This window comes from Sardina pilchardus, chromosome 24 (genome assembly GCF_963854185.1).
Source record: "Sardina pilchardus chromosome 24, fSarPil1.1, whole genome shotgun sequence".
In the NCBI taxonomy this organism is placed as follows: domain Eukaryota; kingdom Metazoa; phylum Chordata; class Actinopteri; order Clupeiformes; family Clupeidae; genus Sardina; species Sardina pilchardus.
In genome coordinates this window covers 29,152,152-29,174,651 of record NC_085017.1, presented here as the reverse complement: position 1 = coordinate 29,174,651, position 22,500 = coordinate 29,152,152, and the positions used below count along the sequence as shown (strand labels likewise).

Genomic DNA, 22,500 nt, shown 5'->3' with positions numbered 1-22,500 from the left:
CAGAAAGACTAGAGTGAGTCATTACCTCAACATCTTTGTTTTTATTGTAGTTATTCAATTATTAATGATATTAATATTGTTCTAATATAGTCTTTTTTTTAATCAATGTTGGTACATGCTTTAATAACACAAATTATCTTGTGTGTGTGTGTGTGTGTGTGTGTGTGTGTGTTTACAGAATGTGGTGAAACTGGAGAACGGTGTGATGGTCCAGAGGCAGACATGGGACGGCAAGGAGACGACCATCGAGAGGGAGGTGGTGAGCGACAACAAGTTTGTCACGGTAAGTTTCTCTTCATCTCTGTTTAAATGTGCTGTGTGCACGCACACCATAGCAACACGGTGCACACACACCATAGCAACACTGTGTACACACACACCATAGCAACACGGTGCACACACACCATCGCAACACTGTGTACACACACACACACCATACTGTAGCAACATGGTGCACACACACCATCGCAACACCCAAAGCCTTGACAGAATTAAGCCTTGACTGTTTTAGATCAGAATGACATTCTGTGTTCTCTCTCTCTCTCTTTCTCTCTCTCTCTCTCTCTCTCTCTCAACTGTATAAACTCTATCACCCCTCCTAATGTCCTCCTCTGTTGTCTTTCTGTGTAGACGATGAAGATCGGAAATGTGGTGGCGAAGAGAACGTTCGAGAAGGAAGCGTGAGTGAGTCTGTGCAGCTGCAGGCCCTCAAGACCTTTAATTTATTGCTATTTTCCGCTGGATCACTCAGAACTACGACATCTCTCCCTCTCTCGCTCTGTCAGTGTGTGTTGTGTTATTGTTCTGTGTATGAATGGAGGATCAGAGTAAAAACTAAATAGACATCAGTGATGTGTGGCATGTTATTGCTCTGTGTATCAATTAAGAATCACAATACAAATGTAACAGACAGCATCATATAAGTTGTTTGAGTGACTCCACTTGGTTCAGATAGTTTGGGAATTAGCCACATATTAGTTAATAATTAGCCACATATTAGTTAATAATTAGCCACATATTGCGGCCACACATCTGTAAAGCATCATGGCATTTTCTGCACATTACACAACAAAACAAACAATTCGAAACAATGTTACGGTGGGACAGTTTGTGTCTTGTGGCTAACAGTGAATGTCATATAGCCATATAGTAATTTGGGGAGTCTGTGCTGTATCTCTACTGCACAAGAGCGTGATCAGTGGGCTGTATCTCTACTGCACAAGAGCGTGATCAGTGATCAATGTGTACATTATAACGGCAGCAGGAGAGATCAATGTGCAGGTCTCCAGCATGAGCTGTAGGGCCAAATCCTGGAAAGGAATCAATATGCATTCAATAGCAAACAAAAGTCAAATATTTCCCTGCCACCATAATATTGTAAAACTAATAGTATCCTATTTTCATGACACCATAATGTGTCAAGCTTTCTGCTTGAGAAACACAAGTACAAAACTAGGTTTTCTTTATAGACACACACACACACACACACACACACACACACACACACACACACACACACACACTCACCACCGATGGACAGGCACATCCGATATCCATGTAAACATATATACAGCATATAAAAAACAAAAGATACAGTACAACAGCAAATATAACAAAGAGTAACTAGAAAATGTAATTCCATGGAAGGAATTACCATTGCATGTAAATGCAAAAAGGTTGCTGACTGTGTAAAACATTGTATCAGGCCTATAGTTAAAAAGACAACTAGGCTACACAGAAGGATAGATAAATAACAATAACCCAATTACAATTCCACTGAAATTACTTGGAAAGTCACATTTAAAAAGTGATTTATGAAAATGCATCAAAATTGTGAATATAGGCTATTTTGGAAAATAACTCTTTAAAAGACTGAAATGAAGTTGCCTACTTAAAACGAGTTGCAAGAGCTGACTCTTTAGTAGCCTACAGTGACGACTGGTAGGATAGCTTACATAGCCTTATACACTAATGCAGGTTAAAAGTAGGCCATAGGCTATAGATTTAGACACCATTGGAACACGGAATACAATCTCAAACAATTAACGATGATGCAGCAACAGGTAGGATATCTAGCAAATGTAACGTTAGCTTACAGTAGGCTAGGATATTTTATGTAGGCTACACATATTAGCCTACAGGATGAGCTAGTATGTTCTTCGAAGTGTTTCCAGGTGTGTGATTGTCCTAATAGGAATGTACAATACGCTGTTAACAAAGGTTTTTAATTTGTGAATGATGCCGAAGGCTTTAAATGATTGCCTGGCTGGCAAGTCCTATAGCTGAAACGACTAGCTTGCTAACAAACAAACGTGAAAATGATAGCCATGCAGTTTGTACTAGAAACGACTGTAAGAAGGCTTGAACCTAAATGGTTCAACTAGTTGCTTGTAACTTGCTAGTAACTTGCTTGTCGTTTGCTACAGTGTTTACGTTGACGTTAGGTTAGATTGTCTTTAGCTGTTGATAACGTTACCGAGAGCAAACCGGTTACTGTAACGATATAAACAAATCAAGTAAGGAGTAGCAGGAGACAAGACGATAACGTCCTGGTTTAGCCTACAGCAGTGGCATGGTAGAATGTTTTCATAGCTGTTACAGCCTGGTGCAGCGGTGGCATTTGGGGTATTAGGAGTATTAGTGTGGCACAGGGCATTGGTGTTAAGATGGGCAATGGTATTAGGGGTATTAGGGGTATTAGTGTGGCACAGGGCACTGGTGTTAGGATGGGCAGGGGTATTAGGGGTATTAGTGTGGCACAGGGCACTGGTGTTAGGATGGGCAGGGGTATTAGGGGTATTAGTGTGGCACAGGGCATTGGTGTTAAGATGGGCAGGGGTATTAAGGCTATTAGGGGTATTAGTGTGGCACAGGGCATTGGTGTTAAGATGGGCAGGGGTATTAGGGGTATTAGTGTGCCACAGGGCATTGGTGTTAAGATGGGCAGGGGTATTAGGGGGTATTAGTGTGGCACAGGGCATTGGTGTTAGGATGGGCAGGTGTATTAGGGGTATTAGTGAGCCACAGGGCATTGATGTTAAGATGGGCAGGGGTATTAGGGGTATTATGGGTATTACGGGTATTAGTGTGGCACAGGGCATTGGTGTTAGGATGGGCAGGGGTATTAGGGGTATTAGTGAGCCACAGGGCATTGATGTTAAGATGGGCAGGGGTATTAGGGGTATTACGGGTATTAGTGTGGCACAGGGCATTGGTGTTAGGATGGGCAGGGGTATTAGGGGTATTAGTGAGCCACAGGGCATTGATGTTAAGATGGGCAGGGGTATTAGGGGTATTAGGGGTATTAGTGAGCCACAGGGCATTGATGTTAAGATGGGCAGGGGTATTAGGGGTATTACGGGTATTAGTGTGGCACAGGGCATTGGTGTTAGGATGGGCAGGCAGGTATTAGGGGTAAAATGCTTTTCATCAGTAGCATAACACTATTAAATGATGAAACGGCGGCAAATGTTATTTCATTCATCACAACCAGATGATCCGGTCGGGATGCCCTCTAATGTCCTTTCACCTGGTCTGAAGTGACTCACCAGACAGACACACACACACACACACACACACAAACACAAACACAAACACACACACACACACACACACACACACACAGATGTGACTCACCAGAAACCTGCGGAACTCGTCTTTGATCACCTTCTACCTGGAAATTCAAATTCACATGGTGTGATGTCGCAGGCCCTGATTGGCTGGCTGAGCCATGCCCTTGCTGCACAGATGATTGAAAAGCATCCCGTCTAAAGAGTCTGAACACATCAAACACACACCTGCACTTCATCTGAACGCATCACCCCAGAGACCAGAACACACACACACACCGCAGCTATCATCATGGCCGAGAAGTTTGTTGGAACCTGGAAGTTGGTGGAGAGTGAGAACTTTGATGACTACCTCAAGGCAATGGGTATGAACATTTTTATGTTTTAAAACTGAGCACAATTTGAGAACCTTCTTGTGAGAAAGGTTTGATACAGATATAAGATATGTTTATTTGCGGCATCTTAGCCTGCGGACTGGGTAAGTGATGCACCTGATGTGTTCTGTGTTTCCTGCAGGTGTGGGCTTTGCTAAGCGCCAGATCGCGTCCAAAGCCAAACCAAGCGTGACCGTCTCCGTGGCTACTGATGGAACCATCACTCTGAGCACACCAAGAGGAGACATCAAGTTCAAACCCAACGAGGAGTTCGACGACACCACCGGTGATGACAGAAAGGCTAGAGTGAGTCATTATCTTTGTTTTTGTTTGTTTTAGTTATTCAATTATCAATGATAATAATATTGTTATTATTACTATTGTCATGTTAGTAACACTTTTGCAATATTAAAGATAAAGGGTTTGCTATTTAGGGAAATGTACCTGTTCGTATCTCATGGGTTTGTGTGTTTGTAGAGTGTCGTGAGACTGGACAACGGCGTGATGGTCCAGAGGCAGACATTCGATGGCAAGGAGACGACCATCGAGAGGAAGTTGGTGAGCGACAACAAGCTTGTCATGGTAAGGAGCGTTTGGCTACATGTTTCTCTTCATCTCTGAATCAAATGTGCTGTTTACACACACACACACACACACACACACACACACACACACACACACACACACACCATTGCAACACCCAAAGCCTTGACTGAGAATCTGTCCTAGATCAGAATGACATTCTGTGTTCTCTCTCTCTCTCTCTCTCTCACGCTCTCTCTCTCTCTCTCTCTCTCTCTCTCTCTCCCTTGACTGTTTAAACTCCATCACCCCTCCTAATGTCCTCCTCTGTTGTCTTTCTGTGCAGACACTGAAGATCGGAGACGTGGTGGCGAAGAGAACGTTCGAGAAGGAAGCGTGAGTGAGTCTGTGCAGCTGCAGGACCTGAAGACCAGAGAGACGAGACCTCAAATGTAGTCCCATTTTCCTCTGGATCATTGAAACAGAACTACGACACGACATCTCTCTCTGTCAGTGTGTGTCATGTTACTGCTCTGTGCATCAATTAAAAATCTGAATAAAAGTTCACTCGACCCAATGAATGTGTGTCATGTTACTGCTGTGTATCTCTGTGTATCAGTGAAGAAAAGTGAAATAGACCCAGTTGATGTTTGAGTGACTCCTCTCCGTGGCTAACAGTGAGGGTCATATGCTTTTGGTAAGGATTCAATTTACAGTTACAGTTAATAGCAAGCTAAAGTACAATATTTCCCTGCCACCATACTATTATAAAATTAATAATAACACATCTTTATGAGACCATATTATTGCAAAATTAATAACAATATTTTTATGACACCATACTATTGAATAATTAATAATAAAACATGCACAAACTACCTATTGGTTATATGAAGGAATACCATGGATGACAGGTCTTCCTAGAAAGACTAGTGTGTAGGCTATGATTGATTATATGAAGGAATACCATAGATGACAGGGCTTCCTAGAAAGACTAGTGTGTAGGCTATGATTGATTATATGAAGGAATACCATGGATGACAGGGCTTCCTAGAAAGACTAGGAAAGACTAGAAAGACTAGACTGATTGATTAGCTGGACGAAAGAATGATGAAGTCTACCTAGTAGAACAAGTCTTCCTGGTAGAACATTCACCTACGCTGTCATATCAGTTATGATTAACTGTATAACGTGTCTGAGGTTTCTTCCTATATGTATCTCCAGTTCTGGGGAGTTTTTCCTCGCCCCTGTTCCTCATGGGTTTCTCTGAATGTTTAACACTCTGTGTAGCGCCATGAGACATGTGCAATGTTTTGGCGATCTACAAGCTAAATTAAATGACGTTGAAATGAATGTGCCGTCTGCAAGCTCATAACAGGGATGGAGAGAAGCAGTGTTCTCACTGTGTGTCCAGGAACAGACAGGGTCAGTCCCAGAGTTCAGAGGTCAGCCCCAGAGTTCAGAGGTCATCCAGTTCAAAGGTCGTCCAGCTCAGTGATGGGTCACTGGGTGCAAGTTCATGATGATGCGGCAGGGGCATGTGCAGACTAAAAACAACAACACGTCCCAAAAAGATTTGCACGTTCAGGGATCACCATGGTGAAGACCCACACAATGGGTTGCCATGGTAACAATGAGGAAAGAGCTGTAGTTTCCACCAAAAACGACCTTATTATGGGCTGTCGAACAAAGGTTAAATAGCCCCAAACATAGCTTAGAATAAAGTCTACACACACGCTGCAACAGCCCAATGTACACAATAAAGTCTACACACACACACACACACACACACACACACAAACACACACGCTACAACAGCCCAATGTACACAATAATCTCTGCACACACACACACACACACACACACACACACACACACACACGCTGCAACAGGCCAATGTACGCAATAAAGTCTACACACACACACACATACACACACACACGCTGCAACAGCCCAATGTACACAATAAAGTCTACACACACACACACACACACACACACACACACACACGCTGCAATAGCCCAATGTACACAATAAAATCTACACACACACACACACACACACACACACACACACACACACACACACACACACACACGCTGCAACAGCCCAATGTACACAATAAAGTCTACACACACACTGCAACAGCCCAATGTACACAATAAAGTCTACACACACACACAGAGTTCACTGCTCTGGGTTAGTGTGGGTTACCTTTGCACCCTTTTGTACTTTTGAGGGTTTGATACCTCACGGGATCAAAAAAGTATATATACTTATACTTAAATAATTATAGTTCAATTCAGCCTCACTGAAGCACCGGACGTAGACAGAACACATATTTCTAAGCGGGAATATGGTTTGTGTTTTCCCCTTACAATATATTTGACAGTTTTGTGGCTGTAATATCCGATAGCCCAAACTATCTTGCATATTGTATGCGTATTGTATGTGTAGGTAATGAAATTATTTTAAATATATATTTCACATATTTGTGGCTGTAATATCTGGCCCAAACTATTGTGTAACTTGCCGAACAAATTGAAGTCACACATTAATCTGGTAAATTTAAGTTAATCACATTAACTTTTATTCTGATTCTTCATTCATACACAGAGCAATAACACACTGATAGAGTTTAAACAGAGAGAGAGAGAGAGCACAGAATGTCATTCAGACTCACACTTCAGTTTCTGCACAGAGGACATTAGGAGGGGTTTTGACAGTGGAGGGAGGAGGAGAGAGGAGAGAGAGAGAGAGAGAGAGAGAGAGAGATGCTTCACACTAGCCTTAACTTAGTCAACTTAGAGTCTTTTTTCTTTTTTTCTTTTTTTTTCTTCAGCAAATATGTGTCAACGAGACGCTGAAAAACTGGGCCGCAGGAAACTTGGTGGGCAAGTAGCACCTTAAGGGTGACACGGAACCATTGTTTTTCATTTTGATCCGTTGCCCACCCGTCACACCGGACCCCAAAAGGAGGAGGCCAGACACAGTTTGTCTGTGAATATCTCCAAAACCGTACACCCTCGCATGACCAACCTTTTTTCGGATGTTTGTCACAAGGGGCCCTGTCAACCCATACCATATCCACTCGTTTGGTATATTGACCATATCCACTCGTTTGCTGGTATATTGACCATACCCACTCGTTTGCTGGTATATTGACCATATCCACTCATTTGATGGTATATTGACCATATCCACTCGTTTGAGGTATATTGACCATATCCACTCGTTTGGTATATTGACCATATCCACTCATTTGATGGTATATTGACCATATCCACTCGTTTGAGGTATATTGACCATATCCACTCGTTTGATGGTATATTGACCATATCCACTCATTTGAGGTATATTGACCATACCCACTCATTTGATGGTATATTGACCACATCCACTCGTTTGATGGTATATTGACCATACCCACTCGTTTGATGGTATATTGACCATATCCACTCATTTGAGGTATATTGACCATACCCACTCGTTTGATGGTATATTGACCATATCCACTCGTTTGATGGTATATTGACCATACCCACTCATTTGATGGTATATTGACCATATCCACTCATTTGGTATATTGACCATATCCACTCATTTGATGGTATATTGACCATATCCACTCGTTTGAGGTATATTGACCATATCCACTCGTTTGATGGTATATTGACCATATCCACTCATTTGAGGTATATTGACCATACCCACTCATTTGATGGTATATTGACCACATCCACTCGTTTGATGGTATATTGACCATACCCACTCGTTTGATGGTATATTGACCATATCCACTCATTTGAGGTATATTGACCATACCCACTCGTTTGATGGTATATTGACCATATCCACTCGTTTGATGGTATATTGACCATACCCACTCATTTGATGGTATATTGACCATATCCACTCATTTGAGCTATATTGACCATATCCACTCGTTTGATGGTATATTGACCACATCCACTCATTTGAGGTATATTGACCATACCCACTCATTTGATGGTATATTGCTGGATTGCTTGCTATTGGACTCATTTGGTATATTGCCACCTAGTTAAAAATGAAAAGGCAACAATGAGTGCGTTTACATGGACATTAATATTCCGATATTAACCTGGTTAAGACAATATTCAGATTAAGATACTCCAATGTAAACCTAATTTTCCGATTACCTTAACCGGAATAAGGTCATTTTCGGAATAAGCATAACCGGAATAAAATAGGTGGAGTATTCCGATCATATTCTGGTTATTTAGGTGCGTTCTAGACATGTAAACACCTTATTCGGAATAATGACGCACACACACACACACACACACACACACACACACACACACACACAGCCCAGGCTCCGCATGGTCTAGGAATAATGAAGATAGGGATGAGCTCCCTCTCTTGAGTGCTTTGTTGGCGTCTGCTAATGAATGTGAACACAAACACAAACAATGCTACTTCCTAGCGCACACACTCACACAATGGAAACACCATGTCCGTGTGTTTACAACTAGGACAAGGTTAACAGTCATCCATCACACAGAGGATGTCTGCTTTCTCCTGAAGCAGAGGGAGTGGCTCTGTGTGTGTGTGTGTGTGTGTGTGGTGCTTTATATCTTCATTCTTCCAAAGACAAAAGATATGAGTCTGATGCTTTGCTACACCTCACATCAAACATGTATATCACACTGCATCATGTTGATATTAGCAACAATATGTTTTAATATGCTAACCCCACATGGCTAATGTATATAGCATGCTAACCCCACATGGCTAATGTATATAACATGTTGACCCCACATGGCTAATGTATATAGCATGCTAACCCCACACAGCTAATGTCTATAACATGCTAACCCCACATGGCTAATGTATATAGCATGCTAACCCCACACAGCTAATGTCTATAACATGCTAACCCCACACGGCTAATGTCTATCACAGTGCATCACGTTGCACATGCACATTTTGCACATGTATGAAAAAAAACCCCCATCAAAGTTAATGCAAATACACCGAGGACAGGGCCAGATGTTTATTTGTCTTTTGCAGCGAGACCTTTATCCCCATAGGTATCAGGTAGACCTTTATACTCATAGCATTCAGGTGGACCTTTATTTCGCTTTCCAGGTGGGTCAACAGTCTGTTCTAAAGAGATCACATGACGGATCTCTGGCACAGTGACACTTGGCCTCATTACATAAAGGAGCTGTTTGTGCAAATACCGTCATGGCAGCTACGCTAACCTGCCTCCTGTTTTACGCTAACCTGCCTCCTGTTTCCCCATCAAATACCGTCATGGCAGCTACGCTAACCTGCCTCCTGTTTTACCATACAAGCCTAACGCTGCAACCCATACAAGCCTAACGCTGCAAACCATACAAGCCTAACGCTGCAAACCATACAAGCCTAACGCTGCAACCCATACAAGCCTAACGCTGCAAACCATACTGTACAAGCCCAACACTTCAAACCATACAAGCCTAACGCTGCAAACCATACAAGCCTAACGCTGCAAACCATACAAGCCTAACGCATGTAGACTACATGATGTACAAGCCTAACGCATGTAGACTACATGATGTAGTCCACGCTGGTGTCAAGATAATTGGCCTCTCTGTGCAGAACCTCTCAGAGTTCAACTAATTGCAACCACAATAACCCTGACCTCACTCACTCAACTGCCCCCTCCACACCCAACTGCCCACCCCTAACCCTGACCTCACTCACTCAACTGCCCCTAACCCACCAACTGCCACCCCTAACCCTGACCTCACTCACTCAACTGCCCCCTCCACACCCAACTGCCACCCCTAACCCTGACCTCACTCACTCAACTTTGAGGACCCTGACCTCACTCACTCAACTTTGAGGACCCTGACCTCACTCACACGACTTTGTGGACAATCAACTAACTACTGTAGATCACAAACTCACTCACTCATTCAGTCACACTCGCACATACTGTACACGCACACACGCACACACACACACACACACACACACTCACATACAGTCACACACATTCACTCACTCACTCGCCATGGCACTTGTGTTATGGTCAGTGCAGCCATTATGACGGGTTTGAATGTGTATGTGTGTGTGTGTGTGTGTGTGTGTGTGTGTGTGACCTGAATCAATACAGACGGGTTGACCTCTACTCCTTGTGTTTGAACAGCAGGCAATATCAGGCAGTGCGGAGTGATGTCACACGCTCTGATTGGTTGTGTGGCCGGACGGCTGTCCTAGAGTTACCACACACACACACAAGGCTTCACCTGAACGTGGACTTTCAGACACAGACTCCAGAGCCCAGACACACACACACACTGCAGCTATCATGGCCGAGAAGTTTGTTGGAACCTGGAAGTTGGTGGAGAGTGAGAACTTTGATGAGTACCTCAAGGCACTGGGTATGAAAATTTTCATTTTTGGGGGTTACATTCATTGGATATCTGTGTTTAGGCATATTAAGCTGTGTGTTTAGGCATATTAAGCTGTGTGTTTCAACTGGTTTGGTGATCAATATTAAGGAGTGTCGTGTGTTTGAAGGAGTGTGTAATGTGTGTGTGTGTGTGTGTGTGCAGGTGAGTGTCTTGTGTGTGTTTTAAGGAGTGTGTCGTGTGTGTGTGTGTGTCTTACGGAATGTGTCTTGTGTGTGTGTGCAGGTGTGTGTCGAAGTGTGTCTTGTGTGTGTGTGTGTGTGTGCAGGTGTGTGTCTTAAGGAGTGTGTCTTGTGTGTGTGTGCAGGTGTGTGCGTTAAGGAGTGTGTCGTGTGTTGTGTGCAGGAGTGTGTCTTGTGTGTGTGTGTGTGCAGGTGTGGGTTTTAAGGAGTGTGTCGTGTGTGTGTGTGTGTGCAGGTGTGTGTGTTAAGGAGTGTGTCTTGTGTGTGTGTGCAGGTGTGTGTTAAGGAGTGTGTCTTGTGTGTGTGTGTTAAGGAGTGTGTCGTGTGTGTGTGCAGGTATGTGTGTTAAGGAGTGTGTCGTGTGTGTGTGCAGGTGTGTGTGTTAAGGAGAGTGTCTTGTGTGTGTGTGTGTGTGTGTGCAGGTGTGTGTGTTAAGGAGTGTGTCTTGTGTGTGTGTTAAGGAGTGTGTCTTGTGTGTGTGCAGGTGTGTGTGTGTGTTAAGGACTGTGTCGTGTGTGTGTGCAGGTGAGTGTGTTAAGGAGTTTGTCTTGTGTGTGTGTGCAGGTGTGTGTGTTAAGGAGTGTGTCTTGTGTGTGTGTGTGTGTGTGTGTGTGTGCGCAGGTGTGTGTGTTAAGGAGTGTGTCTTGTGTGTGTGTTAAGGAGTGTGTCGTGTGTGTGCAGGTGTGTGTTAAGGAGTGTATCTTGTGTGTGTGTTAAGGAGTGTGTCGTGTGTGTGCAGGTGTGTGTTAAGGAGTGTATCTTGTGTGTGTGTGCAGGTGTGTGTGTTAAGGAGTGTGTCTTGTGTGTGTGTTAAGGAGTGTGTCGTGTGTGTGCAGGTGTGTGTGTTAAGGAGTGTATCTTGTGTGTGTGTGCAGGTGTGGGCTTTGCTCTTCGGCAGATCGCGAGCCGAGCCAAACCAAACCAGGTGGTGACTCTGGATGCCGACGGCACCATAACCATCAAGACCTTAACCACCTTCAAAAACACCGAAATTAAGTTCAAGTTGAACGAAGAATTCGAGCAGATCACTGGTGATGACAGAAAGACTAAGGTGAGAACACACACTCACACGTACGCTCTCTCTCTCTCTCACACACACACACACACACACACACACACACACACACACACACTTATGGTGCTATGCAGGATTTTGTTCTTTGTTCCATACATTCAAAAACAGACCTGTGGATAGTTGATCGATGTCCTTCCATGTGTGTGTATTTGCAGAGCTTAGTGACGTTGGGCAATGGTGTAATGTGCGTGTGTGTATTTGCAGAACTTAGTGACCCTTGACAACGGCGTGATGATCCAGAGGCAGACCTGGGATGACAAGGAGACCACCATGGAGAGAGAGGTGGTGGACGACAAGTTCATTGTGGTAAGGATTTAAAACACTACACATTTTATTGTTAAAGGAACCACCGACTTTTTTGGCCAATTAGTTTATTTGCTGTCCACCCCAGGGTTGGATAAGAGAATCTCCCTTTCTCTGTGCATGTAATAACTGATGACACGTTTAGCCTAGCTTAGCATAACTCACTGGAAATGGGTCATACCGGTTAGCTTGGCATTAGCCTAGCTTAGCATAACTCACTGGAAGTGGATTACACCAGTTAGCCTATAGCTAGCCTAGGCCTATTGCTAGCAGGGAGCTTTAGGCTAACTGGTGTGAGCCACACCCAGTGAGTTATGCTAAGCTAGGCTAACTGGTCTATCGGCAAATTTCATATAGATCTCTGTTTCTCCTGTTACCCTCTTCGTCCACCTGTCCATAGCGATGCCGTTTTTTAGACATGTTACCCTAAAACACGCTCCTGTTACCATCTGTGTCTCCGTAGCGATGCCGTTTTTAGACATGTTACCCTAAAACACGCTCCTGTTACCATCTGTGTCTCCGTAGCGATGCCGTTTTTAGACATGTTACCCTAAAACACGCTCCTGTCACCATCTGTGTCTCCGTAGCGATGCAAGGCGGGAGACGTGCTGTCGGTGCGGACGTATGCCAGGGCCTGAGGAGGCAGAAGACAGAAGACCCTCAACATCAGTCCTATTCTCCTCTGCGGATCACTGGAACAGCACTTGTGGCATTGAGTGTGTGAGTGTGTGTGTGTGTGTGTGTGTGTGTGTGTGTGTGTGTGTGTGTGTGTGTGTGTATACGTGTGTGTGCGTGGTTCAATTACTGCAGTGTATCAATCCAGAATAAAAGTTACTTGTCTGTATTTGTGTTATACTGAGGCAATTATTTTCAAAGTGTCAATAGTTTGCAGGCAGATGGGAGGAATATGTTGCTGTAGGGAAGTTTATCAGATTGTATCTTAGCTAGGGCCATAGTCACCATTGACATAGTCACCCCCTCCCCCTCCCCACACACACACACACACCCTTCACCCCCAATATCTATGGACACAAAATGCTAATAAAAAAAAGCTATACTACAGGAATCCAACAACCACTGAATGCAATGGTGGTTATTGAGAGGACTCAAGAAGTATCATCCTCTCGCGGCCTCCCCCAGTGTTGTAGTCTGTGTGATAAGCAGGACTACGCAGCATACCCACTTAAACAGCATCACCATCTCAGCATACCTTCTTAAATAGCATCACCATCTCAGCATACCCACGTAAATAGCATCACCATCTCAGCATACCCACTTAAACAGCACCACCATCTCAGCATACCCACTTCACATAGGCAAGGATACATGTTAACATTTAGGATTGGTCACAATATACCCACTACAGCTAACTAGACTACACTAATGCCCACCCATACTGGAAAGCCTGTTCATTTCTGGAGCAGATCCCCTTTGGGAAACACAGGCTACGGAAACCCCGTTCATTTCTGGAGCAGATCCCGTTTGGGAAACACAGGCTACGGAAACCCCGTTCATGGAGCCAATCCGACTCAATGGGAACTTTGAAGTATTTTCCATATTGTAGCATAATTTCTTGCAGTGATATCGGAAGTGAAGTGGTCTTATTAATTTGCGATTGCGTTTTATGAGTGTTTTCTTTAAGTTGCAGTTGGTAGCCTACCGCTTAGGACAGGTTATCACCATGGAAACGTATCTGATGGTCAACAAGAAGAGTAATATGGGCATGCCGCTTTGCGCAAGCACTGCAGAGAGCTGAGATAGGAAATGCTAAAGCATGTGTTTGAGTGTGGAACAGAGAGAGAGAAGGAGAGGGAGGCAGAGAGAGGGATAGAAGGGGAGAGGGAGGGAGATAGAGAAGGAGAGAGAGGGAGGGAGATAGCGAGGGAGAGAAGGGCAGAGAGGGAGGGAGATAGCGAGGGAGGGAGGGAGAAGGGTAGCTTAGGCTATGTTGTTTTTAAGTTCAGACATTTCCCATCAGATCAGCAGATGAGAGGCGGGCAATGGTTCACCACATGTGTGTGTGTGTGTGTGTGTGGAGGCGGGGGGGGGGCATGGTTCACCAGATGGGGGGGGGGGGGGGGGGGCACCTTTCCCCCACAGACTGGTGAGGAGGGGAACAGGAAAGACATTTTGGCACACAGAGATGTGATCTCCACTGGAGCCTCATGTGCACAGAGATGTGATCTCCCTCATGTGCACAGAGATGTGATCTCCCTCATGTGCACAGAGATGTGATCTCCACTGGAGCCTCATGTGCACAGAGATGTGATCTCCCACTGGAGCCTCATGTGCACAGAGAAGGTGCTTCATGTCTTCATTCCTCCAGAACGCAGTAGACATGAAATGGGTGGCTTTGTATCATCGAGATTTTGACAACAATATTTCATGCTTTCCTCAAACGGCCAACGCTTAAACTGTACATTTGCATCTGCAGATAACCAGAAAAACCTTCCATTGAATGCAAATACGTTCAGGAGAGGGTTGCTAGTTTGGGCGCTAGTTATGGTCAAAAGAAAGAGTCGCTAGTTTGGGTTGAATGATGAGGCGCTAGTTTGGGTTGAATGATGAGGCGCTAGTTTGGGTTGAATGAAAGGGGCGCTGGTTTGGGTTGAATGAAAGGGGCGCTAGTTTGGGTTGAATGAAAGGGGCGCTAGTTTGGGTTGAATGAAAGGGGCGCTGGTTTGGGTTGAATGAAAGGGGCGCTAGTTTGGGTTGATTGAAAGAGTCGCTAGTTTGGGTTGAATGATGGGGCGCTAGTTTGGGTTGAATGATGGGGCGCTAGTTTGGGTTGAATGAAAGGGGCGCTGGTTTGGGTTGAATGATGGGGCGCTAGTTTGGGTTGAATGATGGGGCGCTAGTTTGGGTTGAATGAAAGGGGCGCTGGTTTGCGCTGGTTTGGGTTGAATGAAAGGGGCGCTGGTTTGCGCTGGTTTGGGTCGAATGAAAGAGTTGCTAGTTGTTTGTCTCTCTGATCAGGGGGACCTTTATCCTGGTGAGCTGACTCAACTCAACACAGATCACGTGACTCATCGCTGGTATGTTGACAGACAGATGTCTCCCACACAGCTCTCTCACACAGATTGCTGAAATCAATACATGAGTCACACACTCGAATACACACATGTGGCTGAAGCGTCCTCATATACACACATGCCGTTTAAGAGTCCTTTTGCAGCTGGTGGCAACACATACAGTGCACCAGCACTGAACCACATTGGGAGTCAGTGACTGCAGCACCCAGGTTCTACTGTACTCTGGTCATTTCACAGGTTCTACTCTGACCTGGTCATTCCACAGGTTCTACTCTGACCTGGTCATTCCACAGGTTCTACTCTGACCTGGTCATTCCACAGGTTCTACTCTGACCTCTGGTCATTCCACAGGTTCTACTGTACTCTGGTCATTCCACAGGTTCTACTGTACTCTGGTCATTCCACAGGTTCTACTCTGACCTGGTCATTCCACAGGTTCTACTCTGACCTCTGGTCATTCCACAGGTTCTACTGTACTCTGGTCATTCCACAGGTTCTACTGTACTCTGGTCATTCCACAGGTTCTACTCTGACCTCTGGTCATTTCCTGTCTTACTCCCTCTGCAATTCCGTCCACAAGAAGGCTGATAAACCTCCACTTGCCGTTTTCCCAGTGAACTATGCTAAGCTAGGCTAACGGTGTCCGACTAGGTTGTTGCACACACAGAAAAGAGTCTAACTTTGGAGTCCAGGAAATGAGCTTTTGGCAAGAAGCTGCCCTCTGCCCTCTCACCCAGTCTCCTGCTCGTGGTATCAGCACAAATGTCAAGAAAAGGACGACGGTAATAAGCTAACTTCCCTCATCTCCACCAGAAGCTTTTAGAAAAGGACGACGCTAATAAGCTAACTTCCCTCATCTCCACCAGAAGCTTTCAGAAAAGGACGCTAATAAGCTAACGTCCTTCATCTCAGAATCAGAATCAGCTTTATTGGCCAGGTCTGCGTAAACAAACAAGGAATTTGACTCTGGTTAATCTTTGCTCTCAAAGTACAACATTCTCCAATAACATAAAAATAATAAAAATGCAGAACAGTGAGAATAGAATTAAGGGCAGTAGAATAAGGCTATGTATGAGAATACATACTATATACTGTATACTATAAACTATATACTGTATAAAGTACATTTGCAATAAATAGACACCATGGGTGGGAACGCAATTGTCCAGAGGGGGAGTACGGCAGGGAATGTCCCCCATCAGCTGTATGATATGAAGCTGCCCCCCCCCCTCCCCCCTCCCCTCTCCCCTCTCCTCTCTCCCCTCTCCCTCATCACCCCTCTCCCCTCAGCCCTCTCCCCTCTCCTCTCTCCCCTCTCCCTCATCACCCCTCTCCCCTCAGCCCTCTCCCCTCTCCCCTCTCCCCCATCAGCTGTATGATATGAAGCTGCCCCCCCCCCCTGTCCCTCATCAGCCTTATGATATGAAGCTGCCCCCCCCCTCTCCCCCCCCCCTCTCCCCTCTCCCCTCTCCCCTCTCCCCTCTCCCCCATCAGCTGTATGATATGAAGCTGCCTCCCCTCTCCCCCCCCCCTCTCCCCTCCCCCCTCTCCCCTCTCCCCTCTCCCCTCTCCCCCCCCCCTCTCCCCTCCCCCCTCTCCCCTCTCCCCTCTCCCCTCTCCCCTCTCCCCTCCCCCCTCCCCCCTCTCCCCTCTCCCCTCTCCCCTCTCCCCTCTCCCCTCCCCCCTCTCCCCTCTCCCCTCTCCCCTCTCCCCTCTCCCCTCCCCCCTCCCCCCTCTCCTCTCTCCCCTCTCCCCTCCCCCCTCTCCCTCATCAACCCTCCCCCCTCCCCCCTCCCCCCTCTCCTCTCTCCCCTCTCCCCTCCCCCCTCTCCCTGATCAACCCTCTCCCCTCTCCCCTCAGCCCTCTTCCCCATCAGCTGTATGATATGAAGCTGCCCCCCCTCCCCTCCCCTCTCCCCCAGTCTCCTGCTTGTGGTCAGCACAGACTTCAAGAAAGGGACGCTGACTTGCTGACTCATAAGAGAGGAGTTGAACTTTTCCCTATTTCACCACACACACACACACACACACACACACACACACACACACTATACCACAACACTAGCACCGCACTACACACACTACACACTCTTCCCTATTTCACCACATATTTGAACTGCAGAATGTGGAGCGGAGTGATGTGATGTCATGAGTTCTGATTGGCCGGCGCCCTTGAGCCCTCGTCCCAGAGATGCTTGAAAAGCGGCCCATCCGAGAGACACACACACACACACACACACACACCAAGGCTTCACCTGGACGTGGACTCATCACCCCAGAGACCAGAACACACACACACACCGCAGCTATCATCATGGCCGAGAAGTTTGTTGGAAGCTGGAAGATGGTGGAGAGTGAGAACTTTGATGAGTACCTCAAGGCACTGGGTAAGAAAGGGTTAATTTTTGGGGTTGCGTTCATTAGACATCTGTGTTTAGGCATATTAACCTGTGTGTTTCAACTAGTTTGGTGATCAATATTAAGGATTATTAACCTGTGTGTTTCAACTGGTTTGGTGATCAGTCTTAAGGATTATCAACCTGTGTGTTTAAACTGGTTTGGTGATCAGTCTTAAGGATTGAGTGATGTATAAGTATATGTGGGGAGTTAGGTGCCTTGCTCAAGTGTGTGTGTGTGAGGGGTTAGGTGCCTTGCAGTGTGTGTGTGTGAGGGGTTAGGTGCCTTGCTCAAGTGTGTGTGTGTGTGAGGGGTTAGGTGCCTTGCTCAAGTGTGTATGTGTGAGGGGTTAGGTGCCTTGCTCAAGTGTGTGTGTGTGAGGGGTTAGGTGCCTTGCTCAAGTGTGTGTGTGAGAGGAGTTAGGTGCCTTGCTCAAGTGTGTGTGTGAGAGGAGTTAGGTGCCTTGCTCAAGTGTGTATGTGTGAGGAGTTAGGTGCCTTGCTCAAGTGTGTGTGTGAGGGGTTAGGTGCCTTGCTCAAGTGTGTGTGTGTGTAAGGGGTTAGGTGCTCAAGGGCACTTCAGCAGTGGATGTGGGCATGGGAGAGCAGTGCTCAACTACTCCTCCCGCCCACATTTCTCCTACTGGTCAGGGATCAAATCTGTCTTAGGGAGTGTGTCATGTGTGTGTGTAATGTGTGGTTTGCAGGTGCCTGTCTTAAGGAGTGTGTCATGTGTGTGTGTAATGTGTGTGTGCAGGTGCCTGTCTTAAGGAGTGTGTCATGTGTGTGTGTAATGTGTGTGTGCAGGTGCCTGTCTTAAGGAGTGTGTCATGTGTGTGTGCAGGTGTGGGCTTTGCTCTGAGGCAGGTAGCGAGCAGAGCCAAACCGAGCTTGACCATCACCATGGATACTGATGGAAGCATCACAATGAGGACTCAGAGCACCTTCAAGAACACAGAGGTCAAGTTCAAACTCAACGAGGAGTTCGACGAGACCACCGGCGATGACAGGAAGACCAAAGTGAGTACACACACACACACACACACACACACACACACACACATGTCCGGTGATGACAGAAAGAAGTGAGTGAGCGATAACTAAAGCTGAAGGGTTTGCCATTTGGGGACATTGAGGGGTTCTTACGTTGTGATTCTACGTGCTGCAGAACGTGATGTGATGATGGTTCTAATAGTGTGTGTTTACGTGCTGCAGAACGTGAGGTGATGACGGTTCTAATATGTGTGTTTACGTGCTGCAGAACATCATGGTGGTTCTAATGTTGTGTGTTTACGTGCTGCAGAACGTCATGGCGGTTCTAGTAGTGTGTGTCTGCGTGCTGCAGAACGTGAGGTGATGACGGTTCTAATAGTGTGTGTTTACGTGCAGAACGTCATGACGGTGGAGAACGGTGTTCTGGTCCAGAGGCAGACGTGGGACGGCAAGGAGACGACCATCGAGAGGGAGGTGGGGGACGGCAAGCTGACCGCGGTAAGGAGTGTGTGTGTGTGTGTGTGTGTGTGTGTGTGTGTGTGTGTGTGTGTGTGTTGAGATGAATGTCCATCGAGAGGGAGGTGGGGGACAGCAAGCTGACCGTGGTAAGGAGTGTGTGTGTGTTGTTTGTGTGTGTGTGTGTGTGTGTGTTGTGACTGTAGGTGGTGTGTGTGTTTTGTGACTATATGGTGTGTGTGTTGAGATGAATGACCATCGAGAGGGATGTGGGGGATGGCAAGCTGACCGCGGTAAGGAGTGTGTGTGTGTGTGTGTGTTGTGTGTGTGTGTGTGTCTGTGTGTGTGTGTGTGTGTGTGTGTTGAGATGATTGTCCATCGAGAGGGAGGTGGGGGATGGCAAACTGACCGCGGTAAGGAGTGTGTGTGTGTGTGTTGTGACTGTAGGTGGTGTGTGTGTTTTGTGACTATATGGTGTGTGTGTTGAGATGAATGACCATCGAGAGGGAGGTGGGGGACAGCAAGCTGACCGCGGTAAGGACTGTGTGTGTGTGTGTGTGGTGTGTGTGTGTGTGTGTGTGTGTGTGTGTTGAGATGAATGACCATCGAGAGGGAGGTTTGGTACGGCAAGCTGACCATGGTAAGGGGTGAGACACTGGTGTGTGTGTGTCTAAGAAACAGTTTGTGTGTGTGTGTGTGTGTGTTGAGGATCTATTTATGCCGTCTATGGTGTGTGTGTGTGTGTGTGTGTGTCTTGTCTGTGTTGTGTGTATTTATGTGACCGTCTGTGGTGTGTGTGTGTGTGTGTGTGTGTGTGTCTCTTGTCTGTGTTGTGTGTATTTATGTGACTGTGGTGTGTGTGTGTGTGTGTGTGTGTGTGTTTGTGTGTGTGTGTGTGTTGTGTTTGTTTGTGTGAGTGCTGTTGATAACGGCACATGGACAGTGAATCCATTTCTAGTCAGCTGGAGTGGAGCCAAAGTCCCAGCGGAGAGACTGAGTCAGCAGTCAGACGTGACGACATGCAGCGAGCCTGACACACAACTCAGTAGCCTTCTGTCCAGTTCTGTGGACACACGACTCAGTAGTCCAGTTCTGTGGACACACAACTCAGGAGCCCTCTGTCCAGTTCTGTGGACACACAACTCAGTAGCCTTCTGTCCAGTTCTGTGGACACACGACTCAGTAGTCCAGTTCTGTGGACACACGACTCAGGAGCCTTCTGTCCAGTTCTGTGGACACACAACTCAGGAGCCTTATGTCCAGTTCTGTGGACACACAACTCAGTAGTCCAGTTCTGTGACTTACTGCTATTATTGTTAGTTTATTTTATTCCATTAGGATCTTCTCTCTCTGTTCATCCTGGGTTGAGTGTAGAACTAAATGATTGCGTGTAGAACTAAAGAACTAAATGAGTGAGTGTGGAACTAAAGAACTAAATGAGTGCGTGTAGAACTAAAGAACTAAATGAGTGAATGTAGAACAGGAACTAAACTAGTGAGTGTAGAACTAAAGAACTAAATGAGTGAGTGTGCAGCCCATGTAAAGGCTCAAGCCGTCTCTCTCTCTCTCTCTCCGTCTCTCTCTCTGTAGAAGTGTAAGATGGGCGGCGTGGTGGCGGTGAGAACCTACGTGAAGGAGCCGTAAGATGTGCGTGAGACGTACGTGAGCACGGGGAGGTCAGCGGAAGCTCCTGATGTCTTACGGAGTGTGTGGAGATGCTTCTGACGTCTGGAGACGCCAACACTCAGACCAGAGAACCAAGACTAACGGAGAGTTCTCCTCATTTACCTATGCGGATCACTGGAACAGCACAATGACGTGTGTGTGTGTATGTGTGTGTGTGTGTGTGTGTGTGTGTGCTGGGGGGTTGGATCAGGTTATTCCACTGTATATTAATGGGTGAAATTGTATTATGGGCCCCAAAGTGTAACAAAAATGTTGGTTTGATTTACTTAAAATAAATGACATAAAATGCCTGCACTTCTCTTGTCTCTGGATGTCAGTGAAGAGAATACTACAGTGTTCTAGAATGAGGCCAACTCTACAGCACAGAGGCCATCGCTAAAGTAATATCGTGTTGTGGCGAGTCTCAAGTGGACGTCATCCGGACTAATGGCAGCTCCTGCTCCACTGCTCAGGTCTGCTGTAACCCACCAGGCAGCGTAGTGGCCAGACGATAACCATGATCCGTCAGGCAGCGTAGTGGCCAGACGATCACCATGATCAGACGATAGCCATGATCAGACGATAGCCATGATCCGTCAGGCTGCGTAGTGGCTAGACGATCACCATGATCAGACGATAGCCATGATCCGTCAGGCTGCGTAGTGGCCAGACGATCACCATGATCAGACGATAGCCATGATCCGTCAGGCAGCGCAGTGGCCAGACGATAACCATGATCCATCAGGCAGCGCAGTGGCCAGATGATAACAGCAGCATGGTCAAAGATCCTCAAGGCGGAGCAAGACACGTCGTCGTAGTTCATGTCCATGGGCGCAAAACGGGGATCACTTCCTGTGCATAAAGGGGGTGTGTCATGCGTGTCATGTCCATAGACTTCAATGGAACAGCTCTGCATAAAGGGGGATTTTGCCCCCCCTCCCTCTTGCGATTTGGGTTCCAGGAAGTGGCTTCTCATGAAGTATCTTGCTCCGCCCTTAATGATGTTTGGCATGGTCATCAGGCAGCGCAGCTAGTGGCCAGACAATGGGTGCCTCTCAACATGCCTCCTCGATCCTCGATGCTCGATCCTCGAGGGGCGTTCCCACTGATCTATAACCAACACTGGATAGACTATCCCATTGTTTCCCCCCCATCATTCTTTATGTAGATCAGTGAAGATCGAGGCATCGAGGAGCGAGGGAGGACGTATAAACGCTGCATGAGAGGCACCCGTTAACAGCATCATCCTCACTGTGTGTCCAGACCTGGAGGGGACAGACAGATCAGAGGTCAGAGGTTATCCAGGACGTGTCCAGTGATTGGTCACTGGGTAGAAGGTCATGATGATGTCAGGGGGACATCTGCTAAATAAACACAACTTCCCAAATGTTCCCAAAGAAGGACTCCGTCCTTCAGGGATCACCATGGTGAACACCTACACAATGGGATGCCATGGCAACAGTGAACCCCTGTGGTTACCACCGGGA

At 46.4% G+C, this 22,500-nt stretch overlaps 4 protein-coding genes across 4 annotated transcripts in view; all 4 read left to right on the top strand.

Moving 5' to 3' along the window:
• Window positions 1-839, top strand: part of LOC134073005 (fatty acid-binding protein, heart-like) — a 1,404-nt gene extending 565 nt beyond the window's left edge. Inside the window, exons 2-4 of the mRNA XM_062529931.1 lie at window positions 1-13; window positions 179-283; window positions 631-839. The exon at window positions 1-13 is cut by the window's left edge and continues 151 nt beyond it. Coding sequence (XP_062385915.1) covers window positions 1-13; window positions 179-283; window positions 631-684 — 172 coding nt within the window. The 3' untranslated portion in view covers window positions 685-839. The remainder of the gene's footprint in view (window positions 14-178; window positions 284-630) is intronic.
• A 2,952-nt stretch (window positions 840-3,791) lies between these two features.
• Window positions 3,792-5,046, top strand: LOC134073003 (fatty acid-binding protein, heart-like). Its single transcript, XM_062529929.1, has 4 exons — window positions 3,792-3,934; window positions 4,086-4,249; window positions 4,421-4,525; window positions 4,812-5,046. The coding sequence occupies exons 1-4, from the start codon at window positions 3,862-3,864 to the stop codon at window positions 4,863-4,865; spliced, it is 396 nt and encodes a 131-aa protein (XP_062385913.1). The 5' UTR covers window positions 3,792-3,861; the 3' UTR covers window positions 4,866-5,046.
• A 5,679-nt stretch (window positions 5,047-10,725) lies between these two features.
• On the top strand, window positions 10,726-13,315 carry LOC134073002 (fatty acid-binding protein, adipocyte-like). The gene is made up of 4 exons (XM_062529928.1): window positions 10,726-10,881; window positions 11,969-12,144; window positions 12,373-12,474; window positions 13,059-13,315. The coding sequence occupies exons 1-4, from the start codon at window positions 10,809-10,811 to the stop codon at window positions 13,107-13,109; spliced, it is 402 nt and encodes a 133-aa protein (XP_062385912.1). The 5' UTR covers window positions 10,726-10,808; the 3' UTR covers window positions 13,110-13,315.
• A 4,406-nt stretch (window positions 13,316-17,721) lies between these two features.
• On the top strand, window positions 17,722-21,324 carry LOC134073001 (myelin P2 protein-like). The gene is made up of 4 exons (XM_062529927.1): window positions 17,722-17,890; window positions 18,744-18,919; window positions 19,289-19,390; window positions 20,939-21,324. Exons 1-4 carry the CDS (start codon window positions 17,818-17,820, stop codon window positions 20,990-20,992), a joined length of 405 nt encoding a protein of 134 aa, XP_062385911.1. The 5' UTR covers window positions 17,722-17,817; the 3' UTR covers window positions 20,993-21,324.
• Window positions 21,325-22,500: the final 1,176 nt, after the last annotated feature.

Bases quoted from the DNA above. Each gene is read 5' to 3' on its own strand.
- LOC134073003 (XM_062529929.1), top strand. From the start codon at position 3,862: ATGGCCGAGAAGTTTGTTGGAACCTGGAAGTTGGTGGAGAGTGAGAAC. The intron at 3,935-4,085 runs GTATGAACATTT...TGTTTCCTGCAG, and splicing joins TGACTACCTCAAGGCAATGG to GTGTGGGCTTTGCTAAGCGC. The intron at 4,526-4,811 runs GTAAGGAGCGTT...CTTTCTGTGCAG, and splicing joins GCGACAACAAGCTTGTCATG to ACACTGAAGATCGGAGACGT.
- LOC134073002 (XM_062529928.1), top strand. From the start codon at position 10,809: ATGGCCGAGAAGTTTGTTGGAACCTGGAAGTTGGTGGAGAGTGAGAAC. The intron at 10,882-11,968 runs GTATGAAAATTT...GTGTGTGTGCAG, and splicing joins TGAGTACCTCAAGGCACTGG to GTGTGGGCTTTGCTCTTCGG. The intron at 12,145-12,372 runs GTGAGAACACAC...GTGTATTTGCAG, and splicing joins GTGATGACAGAAAGACTAAG to AACTTAGTGACCCTTGACAA.
- LOC134073001 (XM_062529927.1), top strand. From the start codon at position 17,818: ATGGCCGAGAAGTTTGTTGGAAGCTGGAAGATGGTGGAGAGTGAGAAC. The intron at 17,891-18,743 runs GTAAGAAAGGGT...GTGTGTGTGCAG, and splicing joins TGAGTACCTCAAGGCACTGG to GTGTGGGCTTTGCTCTGAGG. The intron at 19,391-20,938 runs GTAAGGAGTGTG...CTCTCTCTGTAG, and splicing joins GGGACGGCAAGCTGACCGCG to AAGTGTAAGATGGGCGGCGT.